The 23648-nt window shown below is 41.5% G+C and overlaps 1 protein-coding gene across 1 annotated transcript in view; it reads left to right on the top strand.

The window, feature by feature from the left end:
- Window positions 1–23648, top strand: part of LOC114644650 (short transient receptor potential channel 2-like) — a 96742-nt gene that overhangs the window by 23995 nt on the left and 49099 nt on the right. The window contains exon 7 of the mRNA XM_051926153.1: window positions 5833–5926. Coding sequence (XP_051782113.1) covers window positions 5833–5926 — 94 coding nt within the window. The remainder of the gene's footprint in view (window positions 1–5832; window positions 5927–23648) is intronic.

Here is a 23648-nt window from a genome sequence, read left to right as displayed (position 1 = left end):
AGGATTCACTGGTAAAATAGAATCATTATAAAAATTGGCAAATATGGTCTGGTACTCTTGCTGATGATTTTCAAACAGATTTTTGTGGTTAGATTCAATGCATAAAAAGTTAAGGTGCTTTCAGCAACTCTGTGGGATCATCCTTTGCATGTGTATTTTGTGAAAATCCGATGAATGAGGTACCTCTGATTTTTCGTAATAAACATATATTAAATGACAGCACTGACCCCTTTGCATTTCCTGGTGACTGCAGAGTTCAGAAAAACAACTTTAGATGCAATTGATTGAAGCCAAACATTGCCAAGTCATCTTGCTACAGGAAATGCCTGACCGTTGCACAAACCATCTTATCAATTTAATTTTTTTTTTTAATAAATATAGTGTGTCTATGTAAAATACATTCGTCCAAAGTTGTGTCAGTGATGCTGGGTGTTTAGTTTTCTTAAGTATTAGTAGACAGAATAGACCATATTCATGCTAATAATGACACCAACAAATTTATTAAAAAGCTGACCATGTTAAATACAAATGATTCCATAGCATTAGGGCTGCACGATAACAGAAAAAATGATCATCACGATTATTTTGCTCAAAATTGTTATCACGATTAATAATGACGATTATTCCTTTGGTAAATGAAGTCTGTGACCAAAGCAGTGTAGCCTTGGCCAGTTATTCACAGATGCTGCCCTAATCATATTAGCTGCGTTGTCCGTTGTGATGCACACAAGTCTTTCTTCCACCAAGCCCCAAGTGGACATCGCTTCTTTGAGGCCCACTGCAATAAACTCCGCTGTATGGTCTTGTGGGAAAAACGAAGTTTGCAAAAGCTTGCTTTTCATCTCAAACTCGCTGTCAATAAAATGAACTGTCAAGCTCAAATACGGTTCCGCAGTTCTGCTTGACCATAAGTCGGTCGTGGCAGCAAAATATTCAGCCTGAGAATTTCTCTTTCTATTTCTTTTCGGCATTTCGCATACAGCGAGGGCAGCGCAACATTGGAAAAATGGTTGCGTGAGGGAATGCTATATCTTTTATCAAGTGTTGCGATCATTTTGTTAAACCCCTCACTGCTCACGGTGGTTATTGGACACATATCCTTGGCTATATGGTACGCGATCGCCTCTGTTATTTCCCGGTGTCTTTGCGAGCTAGGCAGATATGGTATTGCGTTGAACAATGTCCCTGATATTGTTGTCTGTGTTGTGGATGGCTGGTAATTTTTTGTTGTTGCTGTTTGTGCCTTCAGTCGTTGAAATTCTTGATAGTGTACTTTGTGGTGGCTTGATGAGGTTTGTTGTGTTACCTTGGGATGTTTGGACGGAACAGGAGCAAAGTTTGCACAAGACTCGTACCTGATCAACATCACATTCCTCGAAATCGAAATAGTTCCAGACAACTGAGTATGACCCCTTTTTAGGAACTAACGATCGCACTTCTGCAAGTTGCTCCGCCATCATATGTTTATTCTGACTGACTGTTATTGCTGCTATCGACTTCTACTGCTTCAGAAAGCGCTTGCAATCTAGACGCAGTAACGTCATAGTGACGCAGTCCAATCCGTAAACTCAGCCCATAAAAAACAGTTTGGTCTTTATACTGTAAAATCGCGACGATATTTATTAACTGATCGTGGGTCATAAATATCGTTATCATGAGAAAAAAAAGATTAATCGTGCAGCCCTACATAGCATTACTGCACAGGTAAATCATTTTAAATGTCATTGATATGTTTGCCTAGTTCTATTGTGCAATCAACATTCTAATGAGGACAAACTCCTTCAGCAGGACTGACACTAGTGTATCACATCAGTGGCAGATGCAGCACCTATTGTTTGGTTGCTAAATGCACTATATACAGTATGTTTACATACAACTGTACATTCTAGTAATTATGAACTATGTTGTTATTGAATTGTTAGTGAATTTTTACTTGCTGCAAAATTTGCTTCACCTTGCTGATGAATATTTCATTGTTTGAAGTATGACATTCACAGACTAGTACATATAAAATCAAACTAGATAATTAAAATTAAACGTTTTTTAATCTAATTAATTCCATTAACATTTAATTATAAAATGCACAAATTTAGAACTATAATGTACTTTGGCATTTAGTCCGTCTTCTCTAGATTGCCACACTGCCTCTCTTCCTTTCGTAATAACAGATGGATTTCCTTTTTGTAATGTTATAGATCAAGAATTGCTTCTTGTTAAACTGCAGTAAATGATACCACACATACTCCAGCAGCAGCATACTGATAAAGAAAATATTAAATTAAAGAGTGATAACAATGCAGGTATACAGACAGACAATATCTTTGTATAATGTTAACGTCCCCCCCCCCCCCCCCCCCCCCCCCCCCCCGGTGGAACTGAGGAGTCGCATAGTGTGGGGGAGGAACGATCTCCTCAGTCTGTCAGTGGAGCAGGAAAGTGACAGCAGTCTGACGCTGAAGCTGCTCCTCTGTCTGGAGATGATACTGTTTAGTGGATGCAGTGGGTTTTCCATGATTAACAGGAGCCTGCTCAGTGCCCGTCGCTATGCCACAGATGTCAAACTGTCCAGCTCCATGCCTACAATAGAGCCTGCCTTCCTCACCAGTTTGTCTAGGCGTGAGGTGTCTCTCTTCTTTATGCTGCCTCCCCAGCACACCACCACGTAGAAGAGGGTGCTCGCCACAACCGTCTGGTAGAACATCTGCAGCATCTTATTGCAGATGTTGAAGGACGGCAGCCTTCTAAGGAAGTATAGTCGGGTCTGTCCTTTCTTACACAGAGCATCAGTATCGGCAGTCCAGTCCAATTTATCATCCAGCTGTACTCCCAGGTATTTATAGGTCTGCACCCTCTGCACACAGTCACCTCTGATGATCACAGGGTCCATGAGGGGCCTGGGCCTCCTAAAATCCACCACCAGCTCTTTGGTTTTGCTGGTGTTCAGTTGTAGGTGGTTTGAGTCGTACCATTTAACACAGTCCTTGATGAGATTCCTGTACTCCTCCTCCTGACACAGCCCACGATAGCAGTGTCGTCCGTGAACATTTGCACGTGGCAGGACTCCGAGTTGTATTGGAATTCTGATGTATATAGGCTGAACAGGACCGGAGAAAGTTCAGTCCCCTGCGGCGCTCCTGTGTTGCTGACCACAATGTCAGACCTGTAGTTCCCGAGACGCACATATTGAGGTCTGTCTTTAAGATAGTCCATGATCATAATAAGTGATGGATAATAACATAATAAGTGATGCATCAATGTTGTTTACCTTCTCTTGTAAATTCAATTTATTTGAGCAACTATTAGTTTAAAGAATGAGTTTTGTATTGTTGAAGTTCTTTTTTCAGTCATTGCATACATTTACGGAAACTTGGGCAATTAAGTGAAGCAGCAGCTTACACCGATTGACTATATGGCAGCAAAGAAAATCTGCAATAAAAGCCTTAAACTTTTAAAGCTGAGAATGTATTGATTCACATCCAGAGACTTCATATACAATTTATTGGACAAAGTGTGTACCCATATTATTTTTACAAAAGTGTCATTTATTTTTTGGTACGCTTCCATTTTTAAAGAATTCTGGCTGTCCTTGTCACTTTATTACATATCGTATGCAGCAGCTTTTCACCAGCAGACATGTTGTTTCTTGCTTGTTTCATAAAGCATCAGTAGATTGAGGCAGTTTCTATCCATGGATCATAAGGTTACTGTACAAACTGTCATAATAACTAATACTTTACATGTTATTCTATATGCATGTATAATTGTTAAATTTAATTGCAATAAAATGCTGTATTCTCCATTTTTCACCTGATATTCTTTATGTACTGCCACATTATTTTAATATAATTTTTGATTAATAAAACAGTCCAAAACTCTGTTGGGAGTTCAAGCTTATTGGCAGTGGCTCTGGTTATTAATTGGCTACCAAATGTTTTTCAGTTAACAATGTTGATTAGTTAACATTTCTTGTTCTATTGTACCGTATGTGATTTCCTCAGATAACTTGTCATCATAGTGTTCTCTTCATGTGCTGCTAGCATGGTAGGTTTATGTAATCTGACCTTTTAAACCAGCATGCATTTCAGCATATTTATTCTATAATCTATATATATAAAATCCCTATGTGCATCCAGGTGTCTGTGTGTGGGTGTCTTCTGGTGAAGTGCGCATGCGCGGGGCACGGTGCGATGCGCGATATTACTGTCAGAGAATGTTAGAGGCGTTTTACGGAAATACAACCCAGTATTACTGCAAGAGGAAATTAAAGGTACACAATACAGTGATGCATATTACAGCCACATACAAGCCAGTATTACTGTCAGAGGAGATTAAAGGCATATTACCGACACGCACGCCTGTATTACCGCCAGAGAAAATTAAAGGTATATTACGGACGTACAAGCCAGCGGACGTACAAGACGGTATCCTTCAATAAGGGCGCGCACAGGCATCCTTCAATAAGGGCGCGCACAAAAAGGCGAGCCTCAAAAGGGCGACCTCAATTGGGCGCAGCGAATAAAGGCGCGCGTAAATAAAGATCTGCACCTTTGTTGCTCTTCACATATTCCAGAGCCATTTGAACTAAATTATCTATGAACGCCTTTATTCGCCGTGCTCAATTGAGGTCGCCCTTTTGAAGCTCGCCTTTTCGTACGCGTCCTTATTGAATAGAGCCGTACAAGCCAGTATTACTGTCAGAGGAGATTAAAGGCATATTACCGACACGCACGCCTGTATTACCGCCAGAGAAAATTAAAGGTATATTACGGACGTACAAGCCAGCGGACGTACAAGACGGTATCCTTCAATAAGGGCGCGCACAGGCATCCTTCAATAAGGGCGCGCACAAAAAGGCGAGCCTCAAAAGGGCGACCTCAATTGGGCGCAGCGAATAAAGGCGCGCGTAAATAAAGATCTGCACCTTTGTTGCTCTTCACATATTCCAGAGCCATTTGAACTAAATTATCTATGAACGCCTTTATTCGCCGTGCTCAATTGAGGTCGCCCTTTTGAAGCTCGCCTTTTTGTACGCGTCCTTATTGAATAGAGCCGTACAAGACAGTATTACTGTCACAGAAAATTAAAGACACACAATACACGGCGGCAGCCCACGAAGAACGGTCAGCTCAGCAAGTAAACATCAACAAAAGAAAGGCTGAAAGAAAGAAAAATACGACCACCAAAAAGAATGAGGTCAAAGTCCCTTGCCATTTAATGTGGACTGTTCCTACTAATGGTTATGCACTACTGTTCTAGCGCCCATTATTGTAACGGGCTAAATGACTAGTTTGCAATAAACTTGGCTACACTTAAAATACTTTCAGATTGACCTTAATTTAGCTTGCCACATTTTTATTGAAGGCATCTGTTCAACCAGACGTAAAACATGTCTCAGCTTAAGTGTACATCAGGCATTACAGTGAAACAAGACAATTATTTTAACTTGCATTGGTTTATTTAACTTGTATGATCTTCAGCTTAAATCCTTAAAGGTTAATGATTAACATCCATTATAAAATCAAATCTAATTAGTTTAATTCTAGTGTAACGTGTGGATGTTTATGAGCATTTTCTTTTCTGAAGAGTTGTTTGTTGGCTTATTGAATAATTACTCATAGCTTGCAATCTATCAATTTCATTGTTAACATGGCAGCTGACATTTCTTGTGTGAATGGGTTTTCAGAGATAGTCTATCAGCAATTAAGTTCTTCATGATCTGTCAACCAATCGTATTTGAAAATTTTCAACCTACACTATAGACTGATCTTAAACTTTGCTGTAGGATTTGTTTCTGTTGAGGGAAATAACTTTCTTTGTGTTTTTATGTTTTAGTAACCGATCAAGTTAAGAATGAAAAAGATAATTCAGCTGGCTGCAAGAATAAGCAGGTGAATAAGAAGAAAAAAACTGGAGACAGTATTTTAAGGTATTATGTGGATAATGTTGGTGTACTTTCTAAAACCAGATTTAGTCATTTCTTGTGTTTCAGTCTTAGCTTGGAATTTGAGCACATGTAATCTGCTATCCAAATGTGAACACCAGGTCTTGTATTGCAAAACAGTGTGAAGGAATGAAACTGACACCTTCTATAAATATGCAGCAGTTTGGAGCTGTTTCTGAGCACATTGTTATGCAAAAAGAATTAATATTTTTCTGAGTTTGGTAATGATTCCTTTTCTTTGCTAGTTTAGTGCACTAAAGAAAGACATTGCCTACATGCACAAGACTCGAAAAAAGCAAATATTCTAATCTGAATCTTGGACCACCAGTCACAAACCGTTTCTCAGCTCATATGCAATACACCTACCAACCCTTAATCAGTCTTGTATAGGCTCTTGAACCCTGCTTCCGTTCCTTGTCAGTCTTGATCTGTGTATGTTGCATTGGATAGGAGCTTTGAAGTTGCTTTCCAGATTCTTCTCCTCTTTTTTTCTTATACAGCAGACTTGTACCTACCCCTGTGGTGGTGGGTTGTAAGAATATGAACTACAAATTTTAATTCAATTATCATATTCAACCCCAAATGATAAAATGGCCACAGTAATAGATTTAGGGGTAGCAGGACTGAATTGAATGAATGTTAGTCACACTTTGGCACAAACCCATTCTAGGCCTGTTTCTATTCATTAGTTAGCATCACCTATAAGTAATTGGAATATGGAACAGTACAGAGACCCTGGAGAAAATCCCTAAACAGAGGAAAAAGTACACATCAACAGAGACGGTGACTTCATTGTGAATTGAACCTGTGTCCCTAAACAAAAAAGGCAGCAGTGCTATCAACTTCATTGTAATAATACTCTAAATTAGCTTTCAAGTGGAAAATTTGTAGCGTGTACAAAATGCACAGTTCCACGCAAAACTCTGTTCCCACTTTTTTTTTTTTTTTTTTTTTGCATTATTGTATACTAGCCAACGCCCGTTGTAGCATGCGGAGGTGTAAGAATATGAACGGAAATCAGTGAGAAAGGAATTCAAAAATCAAGAAGAAATAAATACTTCTTGAAAGACGCAGTGTGCATGTAGAATTTCTGGCCAAGTAGGATTACATGTGAAAGTGATAAATAAATCAGGCTTTCCGAATTTACGTACTATGGCCATGGCATCCTGAGAGTTTTGTTGCATGTATCTAGGACTTCCTGGAAATGTGGACGGTAATATGATCATTTTGCCTACACGTACGTTGTTATTTTCAGCGGTTGCTTGCAGTGCGTCTGATAGTTCTACGCGCAGATCTTGTTGATGTAATCTGAGATAGTTGAGACATGGCGCCCTGTTTTAACATACGCATCTACGATGTACTGTTGGAATAGTTTGCCGCTGGAGTGCAAAATACTAAATGTGTTCCTCATTGCTAATCTGTACGCGTTGTGGAATAGGGCGACCCGGACACAGGCAGGCAGACACGTCTAAGTCCATCACCACACGTTTATTATACACACTATTATTTACAAAGTCAATAAGTGCACCAACACTACTCCCCACAGTCCTGGCTCTCATTAGCCATCTCTCTTCTTCCCAAACTCTTCTCACACACAGGGCCTCTCTTCGCCCCCTTCTTTCACCGACCTCGTCCAGCTCCTCACCTGACTCCAGCCTTGATTGTCGGGAGGCGGACCTTTAAATAGGCAGCTGATTGCCGACCACACCCAGCCACCTGTGACATGACACCCGCGCAAGCTGAGACCTCCAGGGGCCAGCGGACCGATCCGCGAGGACTGGCCTTCCTCGGCGGCAAGCCGACACACTGTAGCCTAGGGCCCGATCCTATAAAAAAAAAATAGAAAAACAAGGGGCGGAGACGTTGCCCTGACGCAGCCCCTCGGCTCGTCTTCTCGGTTGGGCCAACGCTCTCCGCTCCGATCGGCACCCCGAAGCTCCCTTTTCTGGCTTCCCTGCTCAAGCAGTCCGTGATCCCCGCCACGGGACCACCAGCGGGAGCACACTCGCTCGTCTCCTCTCAGAATGCGGGTTATTCCTCTGCCCCCGCAGAGGACGGCCCTTCGAGGGACGTGCGCACCCAGCTGCATGTCCCTCCCGTATCGGAGGAACAGGCTTTCTCTAGCCGCTTCCTCCTTTCACTTTGGGACGCCGTGACGGTTCGGATCTGCCCATTGCCAAAGGGCAGACCCAGCCCCGCTGGCGTCCGGAAGCTTCACGGGGTCGGTCTCACTTACCTTCCCCGCTGTGCCTCTCCAGTCAGAAATTCCCGCTGCGTGCCAATCCTCCTTCGCCAGCGGCTCTCGATCGCACGCCACTGCCATCCCTCCTGAATCCTGCGTCTCCGCCCGGAGGGCACATCGCTCGGCCGGCAGCGATCGCACAAGTTGTAGGCTTTCCTGCAGAATCGCTGCCAAGGAGCGAGAGAGAGCCGGCGGTGAGCTTACCTTTTGAGCAGCGCCACTCGCCAACTGCTCTCCATGGGCCCTTCCCTCCGTCCCACTCGGGTTTCTTCCAGGCACGAGACGGACATTCCCTGCTCCCGCCTCCGACCAATCGTTGGCAGGAAGACAGGACACGCTGTCCAATCCCGTACCTGTCACGAGGAGGGACTTCCTGTCGGCGGCCATCTCGTCGTCCTCCTCTCACAGGGGAACAAGCTTTTGGGCAGCTCCGCTGCTGCTGCGACTTTCCCAGCTGCAGCCTCTCCTTCCCGGCAGTTCCTTGCGTTGCCACCGAGTTGGTGAGCCGCCCCTGAAACACACAGTCCTCCCGTGGACCGCTAATGGCCCGGGTTACCATATGCCCCTGCGGGGTTAGGTGCACGGCGCCCCTGCGGCACGTGTGTGAGGTCTCCTGCCGTGCCGGGTCGTCCACAGACAATTTCTTACTCGCAGGCCCCCACCTTGACCCAGGTGGAGCATCCTGCTGACTACGCCACTGTGGAATAGGGTGACCTGGACACAGGCAGGCAGACACGTTCTAAGTCCATCACCACACGTTTATTATACACACTATTATTTACAAAGTCAATAAGTGCACCAACACTACTCCCCACAGTCCTGGCTCTCATTAGCCATCTCTCTTCTTCCGAAACTCTTCTCACACACAGGGCCTCTCTTCGCCCCCTTCTCTCGCCGACCTCGTCCAGCTCCTCGCCCGACTCCAGCCTTGATTGTCGGGAGGTGGACCTTTAAATAGGCAGCTGATTGCCGACCACACCCAGCCACCTGTGACAGCGTAAAATTGGCATTGAGTAAGCCTTATTCAGTTGGTGGTTCTTTTATCGGGAACATGTTGTAAATCTTTGTGCCAGCCAATGTCTCCGTAAGGGAATAAAGTGGATAAACCATAGGATCACAATTCATATTGAGCGTGGAAATCTGTTTACAGGAGTTGCCTATGGGATGGATGCAAATGTCCCTTTCGGCAGGCGTTTCGCCATCTTCTCCAACGAAAAATCGCTGAAATGTCGGGGCATTGTATTGTCGTAAATCTTGCCCAGGGTTTCCCTTGAAAACCATTCATACAGATGCTGTTGGATTGGACTGAGCGATTTCATGCATGTGTTTGTATGATTTAGCGAAGGGGTTGATGGTTCTGAGCATGGAATCTAGCTGGAGAAGTACATTTTCGCTGCATGCAGAGTTTGCTTTATTTTGTAAGTGTACTTCAGTAGCTTGCGCTGTGTCAAAAACATTCAACTATCCATATCATGGAGAGGTAGAAGTGTTAGCGTATAGTAGAGAGATTTGGTGATAAATTTGCCTGTGTATTTTAAAACAGTATGGCCCGTGGCCAGGAGGTTGAGTTATCTATGCACCCATGGAAGCAAACGCTAGAGAAGAGTTGTATTCTCAAATGTGTTCACAATAATTTTTAGCTTCTGATGATTGCTGCTGTAAAGACACAGGTGGCTCCTGCAAAGGTGGTAAAGCTACTTTATTGTTGTGGCAGCACCTCGAGTACTTGTTGAATGTATTACGCTCAGCAGGCCAGTATAGTGCATGACATGGAAGAGGACGAATAGGAATCGAGAAATGCCAGTCGGTTGCATGTGGGCGGGACCGGTTTTGAAGTGGAAGCAGGACGAACCAGAAGAGAAGTATATAAGATTTTTCACCGTAAGTTTAGTCGTTTTTTTTTTAATAAATTGTGATATTTTATATGAGACTTGAAGAAAATGCACTGATGTTTAGTGATTATCTTTCCTTTCCTTTCTGTTTTGATTACCTTACAAACCAATCATCAGATATTAATATTTGAATAATGTATTTTAGAATCAGGCCTGATTTAGTTTTCCAGCAAAGTGAAATTATCAGTATACAGGCACATCATACCAATAAGTATGGAAGCAAAAATTATTTAAGCCTTCAGCAGGACAGAGGGTTGTTGATCACTATCAGCTTTGGTGAGAGAAAACTATTCCTCTAAGGTTGTAGTGCTGCAGAATGACAATTTGTGCCATATTGGTCAACTACCTTGACAAAAATCTCTTCAAGATGCAAGTATAAAGTTACAAAACTGGGCAGCAACATTTAGAAATTTGCAGGCTTTTATCTTTGACAAAGGATTATGTTCATGATACTGCTGTCAAAAACTGTATCCGTGGTACAGTGATTCTGGGAAACTCCTTCCTAACATTTATACTGTATAATGCCTATAGGGACAGATGGCCAGTTGGCCTAACACAGCAAAACCGTTAATTTAACAGTTGTAAATGACTGGTTACTTCTGTCACTCAATTCTACATCCAGAGGTTTACTTTCTTCAGAACAGATGCTGTAGAGATTGATGTTTTACTCCTTATTTTCTGTCATCCAGCTTCATATCAATTCTTATATTAATGGAAATTTATTGTATGATTTTACTTATGTCTAACCATTAAAATCTACTTTATGTGTGTACTTTGATATGTGTTTTTAGATATCTAATTGTATTTTTTTTAGCTTTAGTTATTATAGTTGGAAATGTGTGCAAGAGTCTGTACTTCATGAAGACTACCAAATAATAATAAACTAAAATTAATATCAGTGCTTCCCTAGGGTTCTTGTTCTTCTTCTTTCAGCTGCTCTTGTTAGGGGTTGCCACAGCAGATCATCTTGTCCGCATTGTGCATCTGAATAACCTTCAAGAATTCAGAAGTTGACAGATGAGTAAAAACAGTAGGTTTTCACCTCTGCTAGCCCTGTTATGTCTGAAAAAATTGAAAACGATTGTCAGAAGTAAAATCTCATTCCAGCAGTCAAACATGAAGCTGGTAGTGTCAAGGTTTAGATGGCCTTTGATATATTAGAACCTGCATGAAGGGCAGAGATTAAAGTATCCATAATGAAAATTATTTATCAGAGAATGTTGAGTTTTGGAATGGGTTGGTCAAAATAAAACCTGAAAACTATTGGGTTAGTATGAGAAGACGTATAAAGTAATTCATGCTCAAATCTGCATGTGTTGTTAAATATGCAAGGAGTAGTAGGCTATAGCTCTTTACCAATATTGTGAGATACTAATAAGTAAGAGGAATTGTTTGTTTTGGTGTAGTTACTACTGCTAAAGTTGGTGTTACCAGTGATATCTTTTTATGTGGGGCATTACAATGGCTATTGCATTATTCTTTAATACTAAAATTTTGTTTCAGGTAACTTATATAATTCAAAGTTTGTTCTTTTTATGATCTGATAGCAATCACTGTGGAAATGTCCAATAATGCTGATAATAAGTCGGGGATGAAATACTTTTTCACTGAATGTTATGCTACTTGTGTGAATTTATAGTTCCTAAGTCAGTAGTACTAGGGTATTGTACTGTGTTAGCCATTAAGAATGTAGTGAGAAGTCAAGCAAAATGACACCTTTTATTGGCTAACTAAAAGATTACAATATGCAAGCTTTCGAGGCAACTCAGCCCACTTCTTCAGGCAAGATGTAATCAGTAATATAGTTCCTAAGTCAGAAATTTAAATTTTAAAACAACCACCAGGAACTAAGGCATTTACTTTTTGAGTTACCTACAATACCATAAATATTACAAGGTATGAAGGTTCCATCTACTTGTATTATAATTACATGTTGTTTGTGATTGATTGGTGTAGTTTTTAAAGTTTTGTTTGTTATTTATACAGTTTATATATTGTATTTTAGATGTAAATCTAGTTTATACTAAATCTAGTATAAATTGGAGGTTTTTGTTTTGTGGTTGTTACTGGTAGAGTTAAAAAAAAAAAAAAGGCCACAATTTGAGGTTAGTCATAGTTATAATAGTCTAAGAAGTCTAAAATAACCGTGATATTCTTATACACATTACATGTGCATGGGATTCCTAAAAGTCTTCCGTTAATTTGTGCACATTTACTGTTCCTGATTTCCACTGGGCATATAACTAAAATCCAGTGCAGGCAACTAGTGTGTATCAGATATCTAGCTATTTATTGTTTTAAATTAAATAAGGTGCATTGTTAAATATATCTCTGCAGAGATTAGCCCTAGATGGTAATCCATTCTCCAGATTTTTTTCTTCTAGACACACCTATAACACACACACATGCAGTCACTTGAGTATAACCAATTTAGAATTACCAAGATGCTTGATTGCAAGTTTTTACTGTTCATAAAGAAGTGAGTGTCTCTGGAGGAAATCAACAAAAACATCAGAAGAGCATACAGGCTACACATAGAGGACACCACAGATACCCTGGTGCCAAAGATAACTGTAACATATTATAATGTGTTAATTTTGTCTGCTTTGCCATTTGCCTAAAGAAGATTTTCAGTAGCTTAAATTGGTGCTATAGTCGTAATGATTTTGTACTTGGAATATTCCTTTAACATGTTAGTCCTTCAATATACTGTACTGTATAATATTGATTTCTATTATTTTCAGCCTCTAAAATATGCCATTACTGCATTTTTGTAAAATTCCTAAGAAGAAAAAAATCTCTCCTAAAAAGAAAATGCTGTATTTGTGAATAACCAGCAAAGTCCGTTTCCTGGGGACCTAAATTAAGATTACAAAATTTTATAAATGTCTGATTACATCTTGCCTGAGTTGCCTCGAAAGCTTGCATATTGTAATCTTTTTAGTTAGCCAATAAAAGGTGTCATTTTGCTTGGCTTTTCTCTACATAAATGTCTGACAAAGTTAGTACTGCAGAATTCCCCTAGCTTAATTTTGAAAATAATTATTTCCTTCCTTATTATTTGACTGATGCCTTTATCTAAGGAGTCTTCTGGCATCTGAGATGTAGTTGATTTAAATCTGAGCTACAATTGGTTACTTTTTTTTTTTGTTTTTTGAATTGGAGCTCTGACAGGTGAAGTGACTTTATCATGGACACACAGTGTCAGTAGCAGGATTTTTAACCCTCCGTGTCATGGTTTAAAGGCCTAGGTCCAAAGCCCTTAACCACTACACCCCACTGCCTGCTGGAACACCTCCACACACAAAAGTAAAATTCTCTTTTGCGCTATGTAATGGCTTATGTATTACTTGGTGAATCTCTTTATAATTTATTTTTTATTTATAGAATATAATGAAATCATGTAGCCTATTTGATAAGGTATATGATCACAAAACCTACTTAACAATGTGTGCAAGAATAGATAGAAAAAGGAGTGCAAGAATGAAATATAACCAAGAGAAGAAAGTGCCAGATTAAATTTGAATTTTGAGATCAAGAACTCTTCAGACAATGGGGGAAAAAATATTTAAAGAATTTAATTTTTTTATTTGATTTTATGAAAAATCAAATATTCCATGCAAATAAATCAAGTTTTACGAAAATAGGTTTGAAACAAATCGGCCCCCACCCCTGAGAAAGAGAGGTATGCCAGCAGAGTAAAACTTTAAGCTAGTAAAAATAAGTAAATTAGTATCAATAAATGAATAAAGATAAATGGAGTAAAAAAAAAAAAGAGGGGAGAGAATCTGCTTCCTCAATTTAAATGCTTATTCTAAAATGTTATTGATTAGATCCTGCCAGGTTTTGAAAAGGTTTTATACAGATCCTCTAAGTGTGAATTTGATTTTTTTTTCCAATTTCAAATAGTATATAACATTGGTTACCCACTGACTTGGAATAGGAGAGTTAGGATTCTTCTAGTTGAGCAAGATAAGTCTACGTGCCAATAGTGTAGTAAAGGCAATTAGTTTGTCCTTCACCACTTTAAGCCCATCTGGAAGTACACCAAACACAGCTGTTAATGTGTTAGGAGGGATTGTGACTCCGAGGCTGTCTGAAAAGCATTTAAAGATTTTGGTCCAGAATGATGTTAATTTGGTGCCCATCTAAAACATGTGGCCCAGTGAGTCTGGAACTTGATTGCAGACTTTTGCAGGTTGGATCTTGCCCTGGAAATATTTTGGACAAATTTAATTGAGACAGATGTGCTCTATATATAATTTTGAGTTGAATACTTGTATGCTTTGCACATATGGAGCTCGAGTGAATTCTGTGCATTGCTACCTCCCTGTGTGGATAGCGCTTTGAGTACTGAGAAAAGCGCTATATAAATGTAATGAATTATTATTATTATTACCTTCCACTCCTTTTCTGAGATGTTGAGTGAGAGATCCTTTTCCCACTGTACTTTTGGATCTTGAAAGGGAGGGACTGTAAAATGGTTTTATATATTACGGAAATGCTGTCTGAGTCCTGAAGACTAATCAGTATTTTTTCTGGCATAGAGGTAGGTGGGAGGTGAGGAAAATTGGGCAGGTTCTGTTTAACAAAGTTTATAATTTGAAGGTAGTGAAAGAAATGTGTTGCTGGAAAGTTAAATCTATACTAATTAATAAAAGGCAAAGCCCTCACTGACTGACTGACTCATCACTAATTCTGCAACTTCCCATGTAGGTGGAAGGCTGAAATTTGGCAGGCTGATTCCTTACAGCTTACTTACAAAAGTTAGGCAGGTTTCATTTCGAAATTCAACGCGTAATGGTCATAACTGGAACCTCTTTTTCACAATATACTGTAATGGACGGCAGCTCGATTGCCGTGGGGGGAGGAGTTGAGTGTCACGTCATCACGCCTCCCACGTAATCACGTGAAAAGACTGTGAATGCAGTCGGGAGAAATGAAGGAGGAGCCGCAAACAGCGAAGAACAAAAAATTCATTAAACAATTGAGAAGGGAGTGAAATAATAAGAAGCGAGCGAGTGAAGCATACAAGCATCTTCATAAGGGAAAAAAGCACGGTGTAAAACGTAAGTTTAAATTAAGTTTATAGAAACGCTCCTGCTCGGCGGATTGCAATAACATATTCGCGAGATAAAAGTTTAATGAGAAGACAACAGGTATAAACGAACCACACGCCGTAGCGCAACGTTAGGGGCTTCACCTCTGGCGCTGACGTTCGAGATTCGATTCCCGAGAGCGGATGCAGTGAGTGTGTACGCCTGATGAGTCCAGAATTAGGGAGAAACACGTGTCGCATACTCTTTGCATTATTTGAAAGTAAACTATTAAAACCATTCTATGATCTGCTTCTCGCAACTGAAAGACGGCACATGGCGGATGTTAGCCGACTTGCTGACCGCAACGTTAGGGGCTTCAACTCTGGCGCCGCAAACAGAGAAGAACAAAAAATTCATTAAACAATTGAGAAGGGAGCGAAACAATAAGAAGCGAGCGAGTGAACCATACAAGCATCTTCATAAGGGAAACAAAGCACGGTGTAAAACGTAAGTTTAAATTAAGTTTATAGAAACGCTCCCGCTGCGGATTGCAATAACATATTCGCGAGATAAAAGTTTAATGAGAAGACACAAGTATAAACGAACCACACGCCGTAGCGCAACGTTTAGGGGCTTCACCTCTGGCACTGACGATAGAGATTCGATTCCCGAGAGGGGATGCAGTGAGTGTGTACGCCTGATGAGCCCAGAATTAGGGAGAAACACATGTCGCATACTCTTTGCATTATTTGAAAGTAAACTATTAAAACCATTCTATGATCTGCTTCTGGGAACAGAAAGAGGGCACGTGGACGACGTAAGGCGACTTGCTGACAAACCACAAGCGTGACCTGGCAGGTAACCACCCATACAATCAGATTGTGATTCAGAAAACGAATGCCATGAATGTAATTACCACGATCTACATACTGTCAAATAAACGAAACACACGCTGTAGCGCGACAGCTGTGAAAAGGGAGCTTCACAAAAAAACAGATCCTTAACAAATTGTTATTGGTATATTTTCGATCCGTTTAAAAAGGTTTTCTTTTGTTCTTAATAAAAAATTAAAAGCAGTACTTCGCCGCAATGAAACGCGAGAATTTGGCTATATATATCTGCTTCTCGCAATTAAAAGAGGGCACGTAGCGGATGTTAGACGACTTGATGACCAAGCATAAGCGTTACCTGCCAGGTAACCACCCATACAATCAGATTGTGATTCAGACTAGGAATGCAATGAATGTAATTACCCCGATCTACATACAAGGCGAAAGTCTTAGCAACATTCAAAGATGATGGTTTGGGATAAGTACACCATGGAACATAAAAGAGCTTATGAAGCCTTGAACCGAAAAAAGCAAGATCTCAGAGATCGTAAAAAAAAAAAAAAAAAGGAGGTAATGTCGGTTTACTCGCTGTAGATTTTAGTCAAACATTACCAGTTATTCCACGAGGGAGACCAGCAGATGAACTCAACGCGTGTTTAAAATCCATGCTTCTCCCACGGTCGGTTATATGTCGCGTGTTCTCGGGTAGGTACACCAAAAAATGTATACATTTAAGCATGTAATGGGCAAAGAAAAAATGAGGTATACCCGAAGGCACTGCAGTAGTACTCAATGTAACTTTACTTCTTAAATGTTAATGTTTTTACTGTTTAATAATTTATACGCTTCTTATATGTTGTTCAAATTCTTTTATCAAAATACCAGTGACAGCGGCAATGCACGATAACATGGAGTGAATACACCAAACGCATCCGCCCACGGCCGCCCTGGGTGTGCACAGATAGGAGTTGATTCTACAATAAAATAAAATAAAGATAAAAAGAGTAATACAATCATCACCCATAAAGCGGATAGCAGACGTGACGTACTATATGTGTACCAGATTTCAAGTCAATAGGTGAAACGGTTTGCGAGCTACAGGTGATTTAAAATCCTGGACAGACAAACGAATAGCCACGGTAGCAAATTATAGAAGAAGATTTTACTGTTTAATAATTTATATTTATATGAAATGTGCTTCTTATATATTACTTCATATTCTCATATGATAATGATGTTAATGTTGTTTATATTGATTTCTATGTTATTGTAAGTGCATGTATGTGTGTATATGTATGTATGCATGTATGTGTGTGTGTGTGTGTGTGTGTATATATATATATATATATATACACAATTACATTGACAATCATGTTACGTTATTTTTAAAATGTTTCCTTTACTTTTTCATAACCTCTTTAACACACTACTTCTCCGCTGCGAAGCGCGGGTATTTTGCTAGTTTGGAGTATAATTGTTCGTAGGATGCAAAGATGTTGTCTATGTACAGATCTCTAAGTGATTTAATCCCGATTGTTTTCCAGACGTTAAAAACTGCGTATGTTTGAGAGGGTGGAAAAAGGTGGCTCTCATGCAGAGGTGCCACAGATAAGTTTCTCTATCTTAAAATACTTTCTACATTGGTTCCATATTCTGAGTGAGTGAAGCACAATTGGGTGGTTTGTATATTGCCGATAACTTTTATTTACCAACTGGCTCCAGACTGTGACACTCGGCCCCTACCTCCTCCATTCACACACTGAACACCGTACCCCACAAGGCTGTGTGATGAGCCCCCTCCTGTACTGTCTCCACACCCACTGACTGCAGTCCGGCCCACAACAACCACCTCCTTGTCAAGTTTGCTGATGACACCACAGTGGTCGGACTCCTCTTCAAAGGGAGACGAGGCAACTTACAGAGAGGGAGGTCCTGAAGTTGGCAGCCTGGTGTTCAGAGAACAATCTGGCTCTGAATACCAGGAAAACCAAGGAGATCATTGTCGACTTCAGGAGGCACAGCACAGACTTAGCCCCCCTTTACATCAACGGCGAGTGTGTGGAGATGGTTCATACCTTCCGGTTTCTCTGCGTCCTTATCTCCGCTGACATCTCCTGGACAGACAACATCACAGCAGTCATCAAGAAGGCTCAGCAGCGGTTACACTTCCTGAGGGTCCTCAGAAAGCACAACCTGGACTCCAACCTGCTACTGACTTGACGCTCGTCCATCGAGGTGCTGCTGACGTACTGTATCACAGTATGGTACGGCAGCTGCACCATGGCAGACGGGGAGAGGCTTCAGAGAGTAGTAAAGGCAGCACAGAAGATCATCGGCTGCCCTCTCCCCTTCCTGATGGACATTTACACCCTCCCGCTGCCTCAGCAGAGCAAAAAACATTATCAAGGACAGCTCCCACCCTAGCTCTGATCTTTTGACCTGTTGCCCTCAGGGAGGCGCTACAGGTGCATCACAACAAGGACAAACAGACTCAACAACAGTATTTTCCCAAAAGCCATAACCATTCTAAACTCACACATGCACTGACTACACAGTCTAACCCCCCAACCCCTGGACGTCTTTCTATTCATCAACTATGCAGTATCCAATATCTAAATGATATTGATAATAACTGTGCAATATCTGTATACTGTACAATATCATTACTCTCAGGGTCCAACATCCACTACTCGCTGCACATGATCATCATTATTGTGCAATATATTTTTTTTATATTATTTAAATAATGTACAATAGTTATTTATTCTTTCCATATGTATATAGCATTGCAGAACTTTTTTTGCAACTTTTTGCACCATTTGTTTGTTGTGTTCTACATACATGTCTGCACTAGAGGAGCTGCTTTTAATCTCATTGTACATGTGTATAGTGACAATAAAAGGCATTGTATTCTACAAAGCAAGGAATATAAAGAAGTACTGGCAGAATTTTATTTTTATTGCGGACCAAGCCTGTGTATGTCCATCTATTTGTGTCCATGTCCAGGTTTTTATAGCTTGTATATTTGCTGCTCACTAATAAAATTGAAAGTTAGGTAGTGCAATACCACCTACCACCTTAGGTCTTTGTAAGGTTGCCCTTTGGATATGTGGATGTTTTGAATTCCAAGTAAAAGAGGTTATGGCTGAATCTAGTTTCTAAAAAATGATTTCTTGATGTACAGTATATTGGAATGTTTTGAGTAAAGAGAAATTTTAGGAAGAATATTCATCTTAACAACGTTAATTCTTCCAGCTAGAGAGAGATAAAGGGTTGACCATCTGTGCAAGTCTTGCTTAATTTTTTCTATACAGACGGCAAAATTTTGTTGATGAAGAGCTTTGTTTACTTGTGATGTTTACCCCTAGGTATTTAAACTGATCTGCGATGATAAAAGGGAAGGTGTCCAATCTAATATTGTGTGCTTGAGAATTCACTGGAAAGAGCACACTTTTATTCAAATTAATTCTGAGACCAGAAATCTTTTGGAATTCTGTTAGTGCTGTTAGGAATGCAGGCACAGTATTTTGTGGATCCGGTATATACAGTTCCATATCATTTGCATATAGAGAAATTTTCTGTTCATGTCCTTCTCTGATAATCCCCTTTATCTCATAAGCATTTCAACATTAAACTGCCAGTGACTCAATGCTGATTGCAGAAATCAGTGCTGACAGGGAGCATCCATGTCTGGTACCATGTTCTAGTTTAAAGTAGTCTGAATTAATGTTGTTAATACAAACTGAAGCTCCTGGCTTGGTATACAGTAGTTTGATCCATGCACAAATGTTCAGGCCAAACCCAAATTTCTCCAATGTCATAAAAAAATAGTTCCATTCAACCATATCAAATGCTTTTTCTGAATCTAACGATAGTATCATCTCTGGGGTGTTCGCCTTTATGGGCGAATATATTACATTCAACAGTCATCGAAGATTGGAAGTTAAGTGTCTGCCTTTAAAAAAAAACAAAAAACAGTTTGGTCTTATGGTATTAACGAAGGGAGCACTTTCTCCATCCTTCTAGCAAGGACTTTAGGGAGTATCTTAAAGGAATTACAATGTGCATCATACAGACCAATTTCACTTATGAATAATGATATTATTTTGTTTAGGAAAGGTGGTAATTAAAGCTTGACGAAAAGTTTGAGGTAGAATTTTATTGTCTCTAGCTTCTGTAAATGTTGCTAATAAAAGGGGAGCTAGCTGAGTTAAGAATTTCGTATAAAATTCAACAGGGTAGTCATCCGGGCTTGCTGCTTTCCCACTCTGAAACGAGTTTAAAGCATCTAGTAATTCTGATAATACCAGAAGTCTATCCAATTCCTCTGCACTAAGCATCTATTTGTGGTATCTGTTATGCATCCATAAAGCATTAGATTGTGTATTGTCTTCTTTAAACTCACTAATATATAAGGATTTATAGTAGTCTCTAAATATGTGCATTATATTTTTATGGTCAATGATTTTGTCTCTGTTTGTATTGGTGATCTGCGGTGGGCTGGCACCCTGCCCGGGGTTTGTTTCCTGCCTTGTGCCCTGTGTTGGCTGGGATTGGCTCCAGCAGACCCCCGTGACCCTGTCGTTAGGATATAGCGGGTTGGATAATGGATGGATGGATGGATGTATTGGTGATTACTGGGATTGCATTGTGAACTTCTTCGTTGTGGATTTGTTAAGCTAAGATCTTAGCTTTCTCTCCATGTTCATAGTATTGATGTCTTGATTTACAAATGATTCTGTTTCTTTAGTTGTTGAGAGGTTAAGTTCTGAATGCAGAGCCTGTCTTTTCCTATGAAGTGCCTCACTTGGTCACCTGGCATATTCTTGATCTATTCTAGCAATTACGCTAATTAGCTCTGATATCTTCTTGGTTTCCAATTTATTTCTATTGTAAAGATATGAGATAATCTGTCCTTTTAAAGTCCTTCAGGGTTTCCCAGAGTTTTCCTACAAAAACCACTGAGGATGTATTTGTCTCCAAGAAAAAAATTATTTGTTTGGATATAAATTCTATACAGTTTTTGTCTGCTAATAAAAGTGGGTTAAGACGGCATCTGCGATTTGAGTATGTGGGGCATAATAATTTTAGCTCCAAGATCAAAGGGGCATGGTCAGAAATAACAATAGCGTTGTACTTAACAATTTCTTGCCCAAGATTAAATCTTGTATCTACAAAGAAATAATCAATTCTTGAGTAGCAATGATGCACTGGTGAGTAGAAGGAATTGGTCTTGAGTTTGGGTTTAGAAATTTCCAGGGGTCTGATAAGTTGCAGTCAGTTACAAACTGCATAATTGTCTTTGCAGTGTTAGTTGTCATCGTCCCTGTGGCAGGAGACATATCAAGGTCTGGATTTAAAACACAAAGTCCCCAGCCATTATAATTTTATGAGTGTTCACATTGGGAATTGATGTGAATACATTTTGGTATGAAGTCCCTATCGTCGACATTGGGTGCATAAATATTTATCAAAATCACTTTAGAGTTATATAAATTACCTATGACAATCGCATATCTCCCTTCAAGATCAGATACTGCATCTGATACTGCAAATGAGACTGTTCTATGTATAAGAATTCCTACACCTCTAGTTTTCTTTGTAAAGCTGGAATGGAACATTTTGCCAGTCCTGTCTTTGTGCAGCCGAAACTGATCCTTGCTTAATAAGTGGGTCCGTCCATCCATCCTCTTCCGCTTATCCGAGATCGGGTCGCGGGGGCAGCAGTTTGAGCAGAGATGCCCAGATTTCCCTCTCCCCGGACATCTCTTCTAGCTCTTCCATGAGAATCCCAAGGCGTTTCCAGGCCACCCGAGAGACATAGTCCCTCCAGTGTGTCCTGGGTCTTCCCCAGGGCCTCCTCCCGGTTAGACGTGCCCGGAACACCTCACCAGGGAGGTGTCCAGGAGGCATCCTGATCAGATGCCTGAGCCACCTCATCTGATTCCCCTCGATGCGGAGAAGCAGCGGCTCTACTCTGAGTCCCTCCCGGATGACTGACCTTCTCACCCTATCTTTAAGGGAAAGCACAGACACCCTACGGAAGAAACTCATTTCAGCTGCTTGTATTCGTGATCTTGTTCTTTCGGTCACTACCCATAGGTGAGGGTAGGAACGTAGATCGACTGGTAAATTGAGAGCTTTGCCCTGCGGCTCAGCTCCTTTTTCACCACGACAGACCGATGCAGAGCCCGCATCACTGCGGATGCCGCACCGATCCGCCTGTTGATCTCACGCTCCATTCTTCCCTCACTTGTGAACAAGATCCCAAGATACTTGAACTCCTCCACTTGGGGCAGGATCTCGCTACCAACCCTCAGAGGGCATTCCACCCTTTTTCGGCTGAGGACCATGGTCTCGGATTTGGAGGTGCTGATTCCCATCCCAGCCGCTTCACACTCGGCTGCGAACTGATCCAGAGAGAGCTAAAGATCATGGCCCGATGAAGCAAACCGGACAACATCATCTGTAAAAAGCAGTGACCCAATCCTGAGTCCACCAAACCGGACCCCCTCAAAGCCCTGGCTGCGCCTAGAAATTCTGTCCATAAAAGTTATGAATAGAATCGGTGACAAAGGGCAGCCCTGGCGGAGTCCAGCTCTCACTGGAATTGGGTTCGACTTACTGCCGGCAATGCGGATCAAGCTCTGACACCGATCATACAGGGACCAAACAGCCCTTATCAGGGGGTCCAGTACCCCATACTCTCGGAGTACCCTCCACAGGATTCCCCAAGGGACACGGTCGAACACCTTTTCCAAGTCCACAAAACACATGTAGACTGGTTGGGCAAACTCCCATGCACCCTCCAGGACCCTGCTAAGGGTGTAGAGCTGGTCCACTGTTCCACGACCAGGACAAAAACCACACTGTTCCTCCTGAATCTGAGGTTCGACTATCCGACAGACCCTCCTCTCCAGGACCCCCCAAATAGACTTTTCCAGGGTGGCTGAGGAGTGTGATCCCTCTGTAGTTGGAACACACCCTCCGGTCCCCCTTCTTAAACAGGGGGACCACCACCCTAGTCTGCCAATCCAGAGGCACTGTCCCTGATGTCCATGCAATGTTGCAGAGGTGTGTCAACCAAGACAGTCCTACAACATCCAGAGCCATGAGGAACTCCGGGCGTATCTCATCCACCCCCGGGGCCCTGCCACCAAGGAGTTTTTTTGACCACCTCGGTGACCTCCGTCCCAGAGATGGGGAAGCCCACCTCCGAATCCCCAGGCTCTGCTTCCTCATTGGAAGGCATGTTAATGGGATTGAGGAGGTCTTCGAAGTACTCCCCCCACCGACCCACAACGTCCCGAGTCGAGGTCAGCAGCGCACCATCCCCACCATATACAGTGTTGACACTGCACTGCTTCCCCCTCCTGAGACGCTGGATGGTGGACCAGAATCTCCTCAAAGCCGTCTGAAAGTCATTCTCCATGGCCTCCCCAAACTCCTCCCACACTCAAGTTTTTGCCTCGGCAACCATCAAAGGCACATTCCGCTTGGCCTGCCGGTACCTATCGGCTGCCTCCGGAGTCGCACAGGACAAAATGGTCCTGTAGGACGACTCCTTCAGCTTGACGCCATCTCTCACCGCCGGTGTCCACCAACTGGTTCGGGGATTGCCGCCGCGGCAGGCACCGACCACCTTACGGCCACATCTCCGATCAGCCGCCTCAACAATAGAGGCACGGAACATGACCCATTCGG

This window comes from Erpetoichthys calabaricus, chromosome 4, assembly GCF_900747795.2.
Source record: "Erpetoichthys calabaricus chromosome 4, fErpCal1.3, whole genome shotgun sequence".
Taxonomy (NCBI): domain Eukaryota; kingdom Metazoa; phylum Chordata; class Cladistia; order Polypteriformes; family Polypteridae; genus Erpetoichthys; species Erpetoichthys calabaricus.
Note: the sequence above shows the minus strand (reverse complement) of the source record. Positions and strands in the feature narration are given on the sequence as shown.